The sequence below is a fragment of the Cibotium barometz genome, chromosome 37, assembly GCF_041138505.1.
Source record: "Cibotium barometz isolate CiBa-2024 chromosome 37, ASM4113850v1, whole genome shotgun sequence".
NCBI classification, from domain to species: Eukaryota; Viridiplantae; Streptophyta; class Polypodiopsida; order Cyatheales; family Cibotiaceae; genus Cibotium; species Cibotium barometz.
Genome location: NC_141082.1, coordinates 36,785,132 through 36,802,078, shown reverse-complemented (window position 1 = coordinate 36,802,078; position 16,947 = coordinate 36,785,132). Strand labels below are relative to the sequence as shown.

Sequence of the window (16,947 nt, the reverse complement as noted above, 5' to 3'; positions counted from 1 at the left end):
TTTCTCACTCTCACGGCGGCCACTGATGTCAAGCGAAAATGGGCCATTTCTACATGCCATTTGGCCATGTGATATACCTCATAGTTGTAGGTTGTGTGTGTTCAATTCCAATTATCTCCAAAAAAAGAAAAAGAAAAAGGGGATATTTTTGTGCCCTCTATGGGGTTTGTTCACGGGTGTTCACAAAAAACTTGCAAATTATATACAATGGACGTTGTTAGCTTTAAAATTTTGCAAATTCTCAACAAAAACCTTCAAAATTTTAAGGCTTGAAGGGTATGTTGAGAAAAATGTTTTCTACTTGCTTCCACCCTAGTAAACGTTAAATTGACCCCTATCAATTAGTAAAGCCTATCCTTCATGTCCATGTTTTTACCCGTATGAAAGCATTTCTCAATATAATAATGTTGTTTCATAGACTTCAAAGGAGTTTTGCAAGTGCGGTTTCATATACTTCAAGGAAGTTTAACCAGATGAGGTGGTTTTCATGGATTGAGCATTGCCATGGCATAACACATGATGGAGCAAAGGGCTTCAATTAAGCTTGTCTCTAGTGCCACATACTCATGCGAATAGGCACTATACAACATTGGACTTGGAGTGCATCTTAAAGATTGCAAGCTCATAAAAGAACTATCACCTTGGTGCCAAACTTTGTCTTGAGCTGTAAATTGATCTTTTTTAAAAGAGATAAAAAATATATGTAATTGAGTAAATCCAATCCTTAAAAATATATGTGCAGTTTTTTGAGTCGTGAAAACATTTGAGTGTGTGCGCTTTAAATTGGTTCAAGTTACTTGAGAATTGCCCATTTCCCCAAATGTTTCTCCTATTCATTAGAGTCCTTTATTTCACTCATAACATCTGTTTTCAAAACATATGTATGCTTTTTTAAGTCGTGAAAACGTTTGAATGTGTGCGCTATAAATTTGTTCAAGCTACTTGAGAATTTCCCATTTCACTAAATGTTTCTCCTATTCATTAGAGTCCTTTATTTTACACATATCCATGAGAATTGAATGATTCATCCATGCTAATGCAACTTGGCACCAAGTGGTTGGCCCCATTTAAGGGCACCTTGAGTTTTACCCTTTAAATTTTTTTTATAAAAACTTGTTTTCCCCTTTTGATCCTCACAACTTACAAGCACAATTACATTGCAACGACCAAACTTGTGAACCGAAGAAAGTGAAAGAGACCATCTTCTATTGATGCTAAATAACTCAACTACATTGAGTTGCAAGACAACTCATTGCAACAATCCCCTAGGTGGTGAAGTGGTAGTAGCTCATCAACAACATACCTATCCTTAAGTTGCTAACAAAGGTAATGAATCTTGATCTCTCTAATAAGCAATCTTGAGAACATGTGAATTCTATGTAAGGTAGCCCAATCCCACTTCCTTATCCCAACAGACAAGAAAAGAACCTTAAAAAAATAACACAACACTACTTCGCTAATTAAAGGAAGGGAGCAATAGTGAAAACTCAAAAGGCTTTACTTCACTAACTAGAGAAAATAAGTTAAAACAAAACCTCACAAGTGAGCAATAAATAAAGCTCAAAAGCTCTACTTTGTGAATTGAAGGATGCAAGTTGCAACTATTTTGCAACTACTTTGTGAATTGAAGGATGCAAGTTGCAACTATTTTGCTATACAAATATGTTGATTCATCTCTGCCTTGATGATATGTTGAAAGTTTATAATGTCAAGCTATGGTGTTTTTGCTGATGCACTACATCATTAAAAAGCTTATATCTTGATTTTTGAGGTTTTTTAAAGCGAGAAAATAGCTTTATGTGTCGGATGAGTGCCGATTCTGATCCACAATTACATGCGGTTTTCTTTTTCACATATGGATGCATGATGCAAATAGTCTAGACATATTTAGAGGTCAAATATCACGCGACACATGACACAAAACTATATTTGATTGAAACAAAACAACACAAAATATGTATACCCAGTTATTCGAAAAACAGTGCACATTATAACTCCTCTAGTGGACACTTAACACAACTATGATTCTAACAAATGAACGACCTATTTACACAGATATGATTCTAAAGAAGAAGTGCGTCAACTCACTAACTTTCCATGTTACCATCAGTTACCATCATCATGGCATGAAAGTGTAGTAATTGGTGGAAGAAAGGTGAGCAGATTCTCTAAGCTACCTAGTTTGGTCCGTGGGGGGCCATTCAGCTGCCCGTAGTAGTGAGAAACCGGCATCCGTGCCCATTTTATGTCCTGGATGACGTGGATGACACGTCATTTTCCCCGCAAGCTCGCGCCCCTGGAAGCCGTTTTTGTCCCCACCAAGGTAGCCGTTCAAACTTTAAGTTTCCGTTGCCGGATCCGATCCGGCCGTTTGCGCCCCACCGACACAGCCTACACACCCTCCGACAGAAACACCCCCTTCCTCCGCCATCCTCCTATCCAATGTTTTTCTCCTCCCTTGCTCTCTGACACACACACTCGCACACGCAGAGAAGCCCCCATCCGCTCCTCCTACCACACAGATGAAGGAATCGCGCACCTGCTAGGTTAGGTGCTGTGTTTAGTCTGAATGGTCTCTGCAGATCCCTTCTGTGTTGCCCCCGCAAGATCGTCGCTTCTGGACCACCGCATCGACAACCACCATAACCATCACCATGGTCGAGCGTCTGGTCAGCTTCTTCTTGAAAAGAGCTCTTCTTCTGCATCTTCAGCCTCTTCTGTTCCTGCTGCTGCTGCTCGCAACAAGCCTCGCAGCAGAGAAATCACCTCAAGATACAAGTCCCCGACTCCCTCGCCTGCAGAAATTGCATCCAGGTACAGGTCTCCCCCTCCTTCTGCCTCTTTTTCTTCTTCTTCGACTCGCCGTTTCGCTTCCCCCAGCGTCGATCGCAGCTTCCTCGATGCCACACCATCTCCCAAGCGCGCAGTCTCTGCAGAACGCCGCCGCCCGTCCCCTACCAGAACAGGTGGCGTCGACGCCAAAATTTCTTCTACAGGAAGCGGTGATGGCAGCTCCCTGCCCCCAAGGCGTACCACCACCACGGCCGTCGGCCGATCAGAGCTTCTGTGGCCGTCCACCAGAAATCTTTACTCTTCAATGCAGGCAGAACCCTACTCTCCCCCTCTCCGAAGCCCCGCAAAGACTCGCCCTGACAGCAGAGGGAGATCTCTCAGTAACTTGGCCTCAGATCACACCCTAAAACCCTCTCCAAATGCAGCTCAAAGACCTGCAGATCAACGGAAGAAGACGCCGGAACGTAAAGGTACGCCTTTGCGACGACATAGCCTGGACCAAGCCGAGAATGCCAGACCTTCTGAAAGCCCTCATCCAAAGCCCGAGCCAGTACTGCGTCACCGCTGGCCGAGTTCTTTGAGCAGCCTAAAACTGCATGGCACCGCTATGAGCAGGTCCGTTGATCTCGCAGGTGACCGAGAAAGACTTTCGAACCGTGCTAATTCCATGAATATGCTGCAGGCCAGACCTACTTCGTTCAGCAGTAAGGTCATACCACGGGTTATACCGAATTCTGGAGGGGTTTACCAATCGATTAACGATGGGCCTGCCTCGTCGGTTTTTCGAACTGCTGCACGCAAACTGAGCCTGGAAAACAAGCCAAAGGTTAGCGGCAGGGAATCGCCTGTAAGAAGCACAAGAGGAACTCCTGTTAGGGATGGCAGTTCTCGGATTAGCACTGCTTCGCCTCAGGCTGAGAGGTCAGTAGATCTTGTACGGCAATCTGACGAAGAAGCAGAGCTTGCATCTGAAGGCTCTCCTGCAGACGAGACACCAGTCGGGGCCAGGGGTGCATTAGCCACTTCTGGGAGGACCACGAGAGGAGCATCAGTGGCCGCCAGGTTCATGCAAGATGCTCCTGCAAGCAGGTCAAGGACACCCTCAGATGCCTGCAGGCTGCGTGCATCAACTCCAGAGTCTGGATATACCATGGCCACTGGTGGAAGGCAACTAACCACTCGCCAGAGACTTACTCCATCTTCAGAAACGAGAGCAGGTCATACCATTGCTTCTCCATGGCCAGGAACACCCCACCATCTGGCTTCAACTTACAAGTCTTCCCACCAGCAATCGCCTTCACCTGCCAACCTTACCCCAGGTTACACGTCTGTGAGGAGCTGGCCTAGTCCCTCACGATCTAGGGTATCAGCATTGTCTTCCTCAATAAGCATTTCTGCTGCAAATCGCTCCAGCGGAGCTGCAGCTATGCTACATTTTGGAGCTGACTCCCGAAAGAGCAGAAAAGGGCTTTCTCAAGTAGAAGCAGCTTACTTGCACCGCATACTCCACAACAGGTTGTTGCAATGGCGCTTCGCCAATGCTCGAGCTGATTTTGCAAATACTACTCAAAGACAAGCAGGAGAGGTAATGCTCGCCTTCAACAGTGCTTTGTTACTTTGATGACTTATACACAGCTTATTCAAGCTATCTATTTTAGAGCTGAGATCGTGCTGATTTTGACCACCTCAGACATCCCAGTTTCAAGCAGCTTGAAGAGTACTGTAAACTTATTATGGGATAAAGGACACCCCCCCCCCCCCCCCAAACACACACACACACACACACAGATTTGACAAACACCTGAATTGACGCCAGCAATGGCTGGAATACATGTAGGATGGCTACATTATGTGTCCACTCAAGAATAGGATAGGCAGTGATTCAAGGGAAAGTGAGACAAAGTCACGGCAGAGGTCATGCCTGTTTTAAAAGCTGTGTTTCTCATCTAAACAAGGTATTGAAGCAGAAAAATTATTACTGACGAAAAGATGGGTTTTCTTTTAAATATATAAGTTGGTACCAGCAATGGCTGGGGCTTGGAATGCATATAGATTAGCAACCTAAATTGTTCATCCAATCAAGAAAAGGACAAACAGTGGTTCAAGATAATGTCATGGTAATGGCTGCTGTAGAATCTCGTGTAAATGCTATGAAAGATCATCACGGTACTAATGACCTATTGACTTTTGTTTATCCAGAAACTGTTGTTCAGTGTGTGGGCAAAGACAGCCGAGATTCGAAAATCAGTCACAACCAAGAAAATAAAGCTGCAGCAGGCTCGCCAAGCACATAAGCTTAACTCGGTTCTAAGAGTCCAGGTAAGAGCTTACTCAAAGAAGAACTTTCTTTAAGAATTCACAACTTTCTTGATTTGAAGTGATAATTGATTATTTACTTTAGGCTACTCTAGTGTTTGAGCTGTACTCAAAAACAGGCATTATTTTACAGTAGTTTGGGTTCTGCCAGGGCATTTTTAGCTGGGGTTTCTGAAACAACTTTTAGCTGACCGTAGCATTTTTTGGGGGGGTTTTCAGAGATACCAACATAGAATGCCAATGCTAACAGTGGTGTGCATTTTGCTTGTCACAAAGCTCTCCTGTAGAAAAGAGGTCACCTGTGTTGAAAGCAGCTACGATGTTAAGTCCCGGAGAAAGATTATGTCAGGGCTTTCAGAGATACCAACATAGAATGCCAATGTTAACAGTTGGCATGCATTTTTCTTTCACAAAGCTCACCTGTAGAAAAGAGGTCACCTGTGTAGAAAGCAGCTACAATGTTTAGTCCTGGAGAAAGATTCTGTGAAGGGCCATCTTTAAGTTGTGAATATGCCACTTTTGGTTTTTAGCTAGACCAGCATGTCATGTTCACATATGCTTTTCCTGATCTTTAACTGATCATGATCAGTGTAAAATTTCTATCTGCTTGCTGTTTCTCTTGGGGAATAAGGCCTTCTGTCGACTGCTGTCCACACCTGTAGAAGACTGCCGACTGCTGCCCAAAAGACTGCCGACTGCTGCCCAACACCTTCTTACGCCTAAAGCATGTTGCCAAATCAGAGGTTTAGCATGTCCATGATGCCATGCATGTGACAGTAAAGAGAAGGACTCCGGTAATCCCTCTTGAAGAAGAAAATAGTGAAACGTGTCTACTGCAACAAGCTCGAGCATATGCAGAAAGCATGTTGGCAGTGGAACTTGGGAAGGCAGTTGAGAAGAACGGTACTTAACACTCAGAAGTATGGTAGCTTGGTCACCTCATTGAACACTCATTGAACAATCAAGTGAGAAATCCTCCTCTAACTTTTGAGAAGTTTAGTGCCCCAGAAGTATGATAGTTTGGTCACCTCATTGAACAATCAGGTGAGAAATCTATTCTGACTTTTGAAGAGTTTTGTGCCCCAGCAGTATGGTAGCTTGGTCACCTCATTGAACACTCAGGTGAGAAATCCTCCTCTAAATTTTGAAGAGTTTAGTGCCATGCTCGTGGAGGAGGAGATCCGTCAGAAGAGTAGGGATGGTGGTGATTCCGCTTTCCCTGCTAGCCTTTGCATTCAGCCTATACAACATGTTTTGCTATCTTTGATGATGCAATTATCTTGCAAGCTGCTGCTCGTGGGGCTATTAGAGTTTTCTTTTTTGATGCGCTAGTGGGTACTGAAATTAGATGCCATTAAGGTTTGACTTGAGTTTGCCATGCCAATTTATATCTCTTGATTCAGTATTCAAACACTTCTAGTTCATAAATATGTAAACCATGTGTTTTCCTAAATCAAATACAGAACATATGAATTTGCATTACTCTGATTCTTTAGGGATCAAGTCTAGAGGATTGGTCCACTATTCAGCAAGATCATAGCAATGCTTTGTCAGGAGCTGTTGAAGCTTTGGAAGCTGCTGTCTTGAGAGTTCCTGTCAATGAGGGTATCAAGGTATGGTGTGGCATTTTTATTCTTGTCAAGGCTCACATGAATTGGATCACCAGCCTGTGTAGCATGCGTGGCCTTGAACTCTTAACTCTAATTGTGCTTGCCTTATCCTAAATTTTTCTTTGTTCAGGCGGATACCCAAGCAGTGAAAGAAGCAATGACCTCTGCAGTTGATTTGGTGAATGCAGTGGAGGCTTCTGTCAATCGTTTACTGCCTAAGGTAATACTGCATTCAAGATCTCCTTCCAATGATGCATAGACTAGGTTGAGACCTTGGGAATTCCATTCTGGTCCTTTGCCTGATTCTAGTATCGTACCAATCTTAGATTTCCTTCATCTGTGCCTGCTTGTACTTGTGTATGCATGTTTGAAGAACAGCAAGATCCTTTCAGGAAAGGAAACCAGCTTCTTTTTTGCATAATGCACCTATAGGATCACAAGATCTTAGTACCCATTATTTCTTGGTAAAACAGTGAGGACTACTTGGTAAGGGCACAGCCTCCAGTCTTCACCTAGTCATGTTCTAAACAATTATTCTTCAGCTAACTGCAGAGGGCCTGTGCACATACTCACTCACTCACTCACTCACACTCTCTCTCTCTCTCACACACACACACATGCGCGCGCGCGCACAGACACACACACACACACACACACACACACACACACACACACACACACAGACAAAAGATCCAAATGTTCAATGAGACCAAACAGTGATTCATGTGAAAAAGAAAGATGAATTTAAAAGTGGATGGAGGGAGGGTCTAAATCTCTGAGGATAGGGATTTCTGGCACTTTGGATGAATTGCACCCACTCTCTGATGACACCATGCACGTGTAGGGCCAATGGATCGCAAGATCTACTAATGCAGAGTCTATGATCTATCTGCTCCCTCTGATGGACGTCTGAGTAGTGTCACGCTGATCCCGCATCCCTGGGTGTAGCCTCATCAAGGCCTCTGAAGTGACGGTGACGATGGAGCGTGAGCAAATATGGGACCAAACATCTCTGATATTCGAAATGCATCACCCGCAGGAGGCTGAAATCATCCCTGAAAAGATGGTGGAATCTTCCTCATATCTCATAATAGAGTGGGCATCTGAACAAGTAATGCTCCTCTGCCTTATCTCTCCACTCGTAATCTGCATATCTCCTTCTCCTGCGGGATGCCCTCAGCCCTCGTTGACTCAATCCAATGGTGGTGGGAGGATACCCTCAGCTGATCAATGGCACTTCACATAGCATGAGACGTCTCTAAAAAGACACCTGGGTTTCTCAATGAACCCACCTCTGTAACCCTTCAAAAAATGCTATTTGTAGACTGGAGCTTCATCATGTGCTCTGGGTGTGTCAGCCATGTTGGACTTGTGGGGAGTCTCTTGCGGAGAGATCCAAGAATGGGAATTCCAAACTTTACTGAAAACGGGGAGTCAATCCATCTGAGGTCATGCATGTCAAACCATGTGAGAATCTAAGAGTACCAAGACTTTCTCTGTCCGTCTTGTGCAAGCTGCCTGGAAGACTCAAATGCCAACCTTGGGATGCGATCTGTCTGATGTGTACCAGTACATGTGAGATATGTAGGTGACGGTCTTGAAAAGAGCATCGAGTGCCAACGGTGTTACCCCAAACCCCTGCCAGTACTAACTGATCTCATGTGATAGCAAAGGCTTAGGTCTTTGATCATGTAAGAAAATATACATCATCACCTGCACTCTCGCTATCTTCCTCCCATCTGCCTTTCCCTGCCTTTCCCAGGTCAGGCCCCCAAAAAGGAGCACCATACATCACAACTGGCCTCACAGCTCTGAAATGAGCCTGAAAACAGTCTCTCCAGGTGGGCCAAGGTGGCATATCCCCTCTCGCCATTCTAGCCTGGGCAGCCGGTTAGACCCAAATATACATATGAAGTAACTACCTCAACTGCCTCACCTCTGTATGAAGAGTGTCTAGATGCAACCTGGGAAGGGGCAAGGGTAGATGCCTTGATGGGATTAATAAAACTTAAACATTGGCTTACAAGGCTTTATTAATCTTGACTGTGTAGTGAATATTTAACAATGACAATTTGTGAGTACGCAAAGTTTGTATGGTTTTTCTTTAATGGAAATTGTGATACAGAACGGTAGGGTGGTTACAACATGGCACTCTTTGTGAAGTACATGTGTTGTATCTAGTTACGGTGGAAGTCAAGGAACCATGGTGCTTCTCTTTGTGAATTGTAGCAATCATGCAAGATCTGCTTGACCTGATCATGTCATATTATTACACCTCAGATGGAGAAGACAAATGGACTGATGTCAGAGCTTGCACAAGTAGCTGATCAAGAGAGGACACTACTGGAAGAATGTGGAGATTTGCTCTTGATTGCTTCCTCACTTGAGGTCAGTTCTTGTTCTCTCTTAACATGTGGGTGCACCTTTAGTTACATAACGGTCAGTGGGTTATCTTACTGGGATGATAATCTCTAACAGCCCCATTGGATGAGGACAGGTTGAGGAGCGCAGCTTGAGAATGCAATTGCTGCAATTTGAACAGGAAAAAGCACGTGTTCTAGGGCATTTGATAGATAGCAATGGCATCGATTCTGGCTCCATGATGTAAGTCCTTGCCATAAATCAAGTGTGAAATTCATAGAAGATGTAAGGAGTTGCATGAAGAGCTTGCTTGATACCACAAACAACTACTTGCTTGTTGCCTCAAAGCATGGTTCGGGGGACTTACCACACCCAAGGGCTGCAATGGCTTTACTACAGTCGATCAATGGCCCTGGATTTAATGTGGTTTCAAGGTAGCCTTTGTCAATAGATATACATACACAGTTCCCTTTTCAAAGGGACATACAAACACGTGTGGAAAGGACACATACACAGAATTCCGTTAAGAATAAATTGTTCACACCTGTATCATGCAGGTCCAACTTTGTGGTCATGAGTTATGTAATTTTAAGCCTTACACTGTGGTTTGAATATTCAGTATCAAAGTTCAAAACCAGCAGAGATGAGTCTGTAAAGTGCTGACAAAAGTTGAGACTACTTTGCTAGCCTTAAACCATTTATTTACTTATAGTACTTTGCCTGTTCTGCTAAACTCTCCTACCAAAAGGCTGGACAGATATTACTACGGCTTTCCTTGCTTACCCCGGTCCCCATCTCAAGAATGATTCATGAATCTTGTAAATAGCAAAACCAAGCATCCACGAGCATATATATGCACGAGCTATTGGCAAGTGCCATCTGTTACTCAGGGGAGTATTTTCTTGCAATGTTTGTCTCCCTCCATCATTGATTTGCTTTGTGAATTTAAATGTTGTATCGCAAAATTGTTTGACATACCCATGTCCATGTATGTATAGGCGTTTATAGTTTTGTGATCCTTTGTCAAAGACACTTATTTGCTGTCTTGTGAATATGAAGTGGATAGTGTCTATCGCAAAATTGTTTGACATACCGATGTCCATACATGGACAGACGTTTATAGTTTTGTGAACCTTTGTCAAAGGCACTTATTTGCCGTCTTGTAAATATACATGAAGTGAATAGTGTCGTTTGGATAGCTTGCTTTATCACCATCCCCAATAATAATTAACACAACATATCTTTAGGGTCCATTTTTAAAATGAAATAAGTAATCAAGGATTGGAATGATGAAATAAATTAGAAAATTTTCTCTTGTTAAGGTTTAACAAAACTAAGGTTAATAGTCAATCTTTGAAGAAAAAAAAGCTAGCCCAATTGGCTTGGCTGGCCATCAACCCCCAACCCTCTATATATTGCATGAATTTCAATAGAATTTCTAAAATTATTGTAGAGATAAATGGTCATTAGGCTCAGAACTTGAAGATTGCGAGGTCAAATCCTACCCTTGCGCTACCAGTGCTAAAAAGCAAATGAAGTCCATGCTGCTTTCATACCTAGTGAAAAAATCTATTATCTTATTCTACAATCAATTATGCAATTGATCGACACATACATGTAAACCTCGACTCCCAACTTTATAAAGGATCTAGCAGCTTGAAGCCTTTCATCTCACTATTAGCACAATGCAATAATTGATTGGTCTTATATTAACCATTGACTTGGTTATTGCAAATATGAGGTCACCGTTAGTAAGGGGGATATGTTAACCACTCCGTATGTTAACATAGTTTTGCTTGCGTAACCTAATGTAAGGCACTTTTTCATCTTACCTACACATTCGGATAATTATCTTTTTTAAGACCGGATTGGAACATATAAAGTGGTTGTGCTTAATGTCAAATAGGTAATGTCTGCGGGCTTTGTGTACATGTTGCGTAAGACTTAGTAATAGTGTGAAAACTAGTCAATTGTATATAAGTCATTTTTGACAATGTGCAATGAGCAATCATTTCCTTACAATAGTTTGCTAGTGAGTTCTCCTTCTTTCCTCTTTTTGCTTACTTGCATGCTATTGGATTCTTACATGCTTGATGGATGATTGTTTGAATAGGTGTTAGGTTTCTCTCTTCCATTAGTTTGATCTTTTCTTGCTTTTTGTGAGAGAGAACTATCGTGAAGGACCATCTCTTTTTACCTCCATCTAGGCATTGTGAGCTCTCCCTTCACCCCTTTGGCAACAAGGAGCATTCCAATATAACAATGGAGTTAGGATGTGACGGGTGAGCAAGGATGTGACAGATGAGCTAGTGCACCCACATTGGGGACTTGCATTTGCGGTTCGAAGGCTACACATGCTTCGACAAGGCTAAGGTAAGCTCTCTTGACTTGAACATATTTGGCACAACTGTAGGACTAGCCTAGGGCTTAGCTCCATTCCTCCATCCATACAGTTTTGGAGCCTTAGATGTGTCTGCTTATTGCTTTTGATTTTGTTTTAAAGTTTGTTTGTATTAGAAAATTCTTTTTTTATCTATTGGTAGAGCCCAATTACGAAATTGGGACCCAAGAGGCTAAGATTCCATTGCTTTGAGCCAAAGAATAGCTTTGCAATTGTGACTAGGAGTGGAATCCACTTTGGAAAACACGAGCGTTGAGCTCCATTGCAGAAAGAGCCAATAAAAAGTTTGAGAGTTCATAAGGAAGGTGCAGGCTAAACTAGAGAGTTAATCCTTGACCTCATCTACGTATCAATCATAGAACCAACGAGAGGACTTTAGTCCTTGACCGAAACCGTATTCATTCTTAAGAGGCCACAAAAAGAACAAGTTGTCAGAGTCTCTTCCTCTAGAACCAATCTAACCAGATTCTGCAAATTTGCTAGATGTAGTGGAGAAGGATTCAATGGGAGGTGAAAGTTAGCCTTCCATGGGTCATCATAGTCACCATAATATTTTCTCCGATATGATAGATGGTGACTTCATTTTGATCCCATTAGAGGGACCGCCTCCTGTGGAAGGAGATATCCCTTGCACATTAGCAGGTCTTAGTCCACCTTTGAGGAGCGAGTACAAGTCAAGTGAGCATAAATATCGCACGAGGGACATAGCAGGTCTCACAACCTCTTATCCTTGGAAGTCCGAGTTCTAATAAGTTCTCTTTTGAAGGAAATTCACAACTTTGGAGAGACTCATCTCATTGGATGAATGAGAATTTAAGAGCCCACACAATTGAACCTGAACTTGAAGAGGAGGATGAATGGTGGCACGACGAGCACTCTTATTCCATACCCAAGACAAATGGACATCCAAACGTTCCCATGAACAAGCTCGGACACTATTTCAAAAAGTAAACTTGAAAATAGGGAAGACTCATTCCATGGATTGAGGCTTTCTTGGCAATGTGACTTGGACCACTTCAGTCAATATTTACAAAGCATGTAGCACATAAGCTCATAACACGTCAATCGATATCTGTAGAGCTTGTAACAAGATGTTGGTTGGATGGTAAAGATGAGGACCAAGAATATGAGCCTCTCTCTGAGCTTGCCAACTTTGAGGACTGGATTCATGTTCTTGCAACCATGGATACTCTTCCACATAATCTTTAGGACAAGATTTACATGATTGGACAATGTCGAAATCACATCCCTATTCATGCTCAACGCATTTGAGATAGAACAAGTGGTGGAACTGGCTTTCCTTGAGTTAGAGTTTCCCAAAAAGACCATCTAGTTGCGTGGCCCTCCTTTGTTAACACCAATGCTAGCAATAATGTTTTGTCTTCGGAGACAAGGACCTTGTTTGGCCACACGCTCGGGGCGAATGATTCTCCGTTGTGTGGACAAAAACAGAGGCTGATGATGTGTACATACTGTGCAGAGTACTAAGAGTTTCAGGAAATATGTAATTAGTTTGGGTCGGCTTTGAGTTTTGGTTGAGATTAAATCTGCTGAGCAGGAGGAGTAACCATCAGGCCTTGCATCCTCATGATGTGGTGATCTCGTTGCTTTTGTTGACGAGCCCTCGGGTGTGTGTGTGTGTGTGTGTGTGTCAGTGCCTGCATGAGTGCTGACTGCTTGCATTTGGGCAAGCCTTTTGTAAATATGTAGTATGGATGGAGATGGCAGATGCGGGTGTTAATGGCATGTGGGCAAAGGATGAAAGGCATAAGTGGCATGGGGGTGTGGTTTAAGGGGCTGCACAGTGTGAACGGCCTTAGATAATAAAAAATTTAATATGAGAATAGAGGCTTCAAGTTTCTAAAAATTAAGGTGGCGGCCACCAACAGCATCTGGGCAGATTGCCCTCACCACGTGAGCAAAGGATGGAAGGGGACTACGTGGCCTCAAGAGGATGAGCTTGCTGTATGGGGGAGGAGGGAATCCAGGAGAAGAGCCGAAGGAGAGTCGCCAAGGAGGGGTGGAGGCAGGGGAACTGCAAACCAGGGAAGAAGAGAAGGGCGTCGACTGTAAAAATAGTGAAGGAAGAGAGCCAGGCGCGTCGACTGCAAAGGGAGAGAGAGAGCGTCAACTGCAACAAAAGTCGAAGAAGAGGAGAGTGGTGTCAACTGCAGCGAAGCCAAAAAGGTGGTGGCGTCCACTACAAAAAGAAGTAGAGGAAAAGAGGCTAGTGTCGACTGCAGCGAAGCCAAGAAAAATCCGTGGTGTCAACTGCAGAGAAGCAGAGAGTGGTGTGTTGTTGTATTTGCTGCCGCCGATTCTCTGAGGCTGGCGATGCTAGAAGGGAGTTTTTCATTGGGCTTGGCGCCTTTGGTAGCGAGGAGTTTTTAGGTCTCGCTTTGTTTGCTTTGTTGGCCGGCGCTGGTAGCATAGAGAGAGAGTGTATTGTGTCTAAAGCCAGAGTCTCTTGTGTTTGGTGCAGCTGGCAGTGTAGCATATGTTTGCTTTGTTGGGGTGCAGCTAGTAGTAGCTAGAGGGTGTGTTGCTATTGCTAGTTGTATTGCTACCGCTCGAGCCAGTGTGTGTTGCTGCCACTAGTGTGAAAGAGCCACACAGAGAGAGAGAGAAAGCAGAGACTTCCTTGTTGAATCTTGCTCCAGTCATCATAAGGGTGCACAACAAAGTCTACCTCCTCAATACGGCCGGCCTATGAACTTTTTTTGGTGCCTTCTGGCAGTGGTCACTGTTGATGGCAAGCGATGGTGATTTTGGTCTTCAATACAAAGATGTTAAAGCTGTGCATGGAGTCTCTAAGCTTGGGTTTTCTGGGAAATTTTATGTAAAGAGTCAAAGTTGGAACTGGGTTCTTGTATGTATACTTGTAACAGTTTTTGTCCTGAGAGTACAGTCTTATAAACCTGAAATAAGGCTTTGAGGGTAGCCCATCTTAGATATGTATCTTGTCCTGGAGCTTGGTCTGGACATCGAGGAACTGTACTTTGAAGATGCTTCTATGTTTGAGATTGTATACTCTGATAGTGATGCAGGGTACTGGTCAGTCATAGTTTATATAGATGAAGGGGAGTGGGCTGATTGTGAATGGGTGCTAGATGAAGATGGTTCTGAAGATGTAATGGATGTCCAACTTTTTAAAGATGAAGACTTATACTGAAATAAAGTTTTGTTCATGTTCTTGGGTCTGGTGTTCTGGGTGTGTTTGTATGAGTGTGTGGAAGTGTGACACTCTATAAAGGCATATACAGCTATACCGCTTCCGTGTCATCACTTTTTGGTGCCTCCACAGAGGAACAAATTTCCTTCGGTTTGTGAAAGAAGACAAGGGTGTGTGTGAAGAAGATTGGGGAGATGGCTCAAGATTTTCCAAAGTATTGGGGATTACCGCATGAAAGTGCAATCAGGTTCTTGGAGAAGATGGAGTTTACAGCTTTGATGAAAGACAAGGCAACCCCGGAGATCCTCTCTCAGATTTTGACTTATTGCTTTTACAGGGTGATGCAAAAGCATGGCTACAGATGTTTGTAACTACACACAGGAATGCTCATCAACAGGATCCTGAGTACCGTGTAGCTAGAGCTGCATTTTTGGCACAGTTTGCCCGTGTAAGAAGTCCAAATGATGTGTGGAAGGAGTTGTGTAAAATTCAGCAGAAGGATGGTCAGGATGTGGATCAGTATATCTGATAGAGTTTTGTAGACTGTGGAGTCTATGGTGTGAGGCTTTGATTCCTGAAGTATCCCTACAGATGATAAAGAGAGACCGGTTTGTGGCTGGTCTGGAGCCAACCCTCCATCTAAAGGTGGAGCTGAAGAATCTGGATAGCTTTGAGGAAGCTGTCAGAGTTGCTCGAGAGGAGTGGAAGGTGAAGCTTCTGAGGCAGATGGGAATACAGGAAGAGCCGAAGAAGTTTGTGAAGATGCCAGAGATTGAGAGTATGCATCCTGAAAGAGAAGCTGCTGTTGTTCCTGAACAAGAGGATACTTTGAAGAGAGACATTCATGATGCAGTGGAACTCATGAAGTCTCTAAGTTTGAATTTGATGGAAGAAGGTGGAAGGGGAAGAAGCCGAGGTGCTCCAAATAATAGAAGAGACATTATGCCAACAGGTGAAGGAAATATGGGAGGATCAGGGGAGGACGGGGCTATTATTTAAGCAATGTCCAATGCTGGAACTGCGGGGAGCGGGGACATATCAGCCCTCAATGTGATAAACCGCCCAGAGCAGGTGGTGGAATGTATCCCGTGATGCAAAGAACTAATGATAGATCAGGAGATCACAGTGTTGAGGTAAAATATCCAAATCAGCCCTCTACCAGTGGAGTTAAATGGGAAGATAAGGGAAAGGGACCGGCTCTTAGCTTGATAGGAGTGGAGACCATCCCAGAGATCATGCCCGTGGCCAAGAGGACAAGAAGTACAATGACGGAAGTTGAACCGTCTTCTAAGAAAGGAAAACATGTCCAATTTGACATAAGCCCTCAACTAGAGAAGAAGAAAAGGAAGCCAAGAAGACGCTATAAAACTTCAGATTTGCATATTGGTCAAGGTCAGGAGGAATATACCCTGATGGGAGATTTAAAGGGAAGGGCAGCTAATATAACTTTCGCCCAATTGCTTGGATTGTGTCCGAAGCTCAAGAGAGAATGGAAGAGGTTGGCAAATCCGAGGACAGCAAATGAGCAGGAGCCCACACAAGGTGAAATGGAGTTGATGTCTATGGAAGACCTTCCTGATACCTGTCCATCGGTTGATGCTTGGTGTGGAGGTGTGAGTGTTGGAGAGGCATATGTAGATGGCGGTGCATAAATCAGTGTAATGACTCAGTCCTGCATGGAGAGATTGGGGTTAAAGCTGAATGCTAGTTCAGATTTTAGACTCCGATTAGCAAATCATGCAAAAGTGAAGTGTCTGGGTATATGTACAGGAGTGCCAGTGACTGCTTTTGGTGTAATTTGCAACAGAAATTGCCATATTATGCCGGCTGGTTTGGGAGCTTATCCAATGATTTTAGGCAGGCCTTGGCTCTCATACAAGTGGGTGCCATCCAAAATTGGAGAAGGGGGACTATAACTGTACATAATAAGAGAGGAAGAGCCAGGAAGTTCAATATGAGTAACAAGTTGGAAATGAAGAGTGAGCCTGAAGAAACAAGTACTGATGAATATATAGATAGTGAAACTGAGGAAGAGAGTACTTCTGATGATGAGGGTCAGGTATCATTTTTAGTGAAAGAAAGAAGATGAGCATGTAATGCAAGCTAAAGAGATGTTAAAGGAGGAAGAAGAGAGTAGACTTGAAGATATGGACAATCTGATGCAGCCTCCATCACCCAGTGCAGAGAAAGAGAAGCTGTTATACAGGGTATGCTGAATCCCAGATTACAGCCAGTGGAAAAAGAGGAGTATATGAAGGTAATACATAAATTTCCAGATTTGTTCATTACCTCAT

The 16,947-nt window shown here is 43.5% G+C and overlaps 1 protein-coding gene across 1 annotated transcript; it reads left to right on the top strand.

Moving 5' to 3' along the window:
• The first annotated feature begins 2,369 nt into the window (after positions 1–2,369).
• Positions 2,370–10,007, top strand: LOC147617237 (AUGMIN subunit 8-like). Its single transcript, XM_086776864.1, has 6 exons — positions 2,370–4,378; positions 4,993–5,112; positions 6,606–6,722; positions 6,850–6,939; positions 9,000–9,107; positions 9,217–10,007. The coding sequence occupies exons 1-6, from the start codon at positions 2,570–2,572 to the stop codon at positions 9,325–9,327; spliced, it is 2,355 nt and encodes a 784-aa protein (XP_086632990.1). The 5' UTR covers positions 2,370–2,569; the 3' UTR covers positions 9,328–10,007.
• Positions 10,008–16,947: the final 6,940 nt, after the last annotated feature.

Excerpts from the sequence above, each read along its gene's own strand:
- LOC147617237 (XM_086776864.1), top strand. The coding sequence starts at position 2,570 with ATGGTCTCTGCAGATCCCTTCTGTGTTGCCCCCGCAAGATCGTCGCTT. Across the intron at positions 6,723-6,849 it reads CTGTCAATGAGGGTATCAAG|GCGGATACCCAAGCAGTGAA; the intron begins GTATGGTGTGGC and ends TTCTTTGTTCAG. Across the intron at positions 6,940-8,999 it reads TCAATCGTTTACTGCCTAAG|ATGGAGAAGACAAATGGACT; the intron begins GTAATACTGCAT and ends ATTACACCTCAG.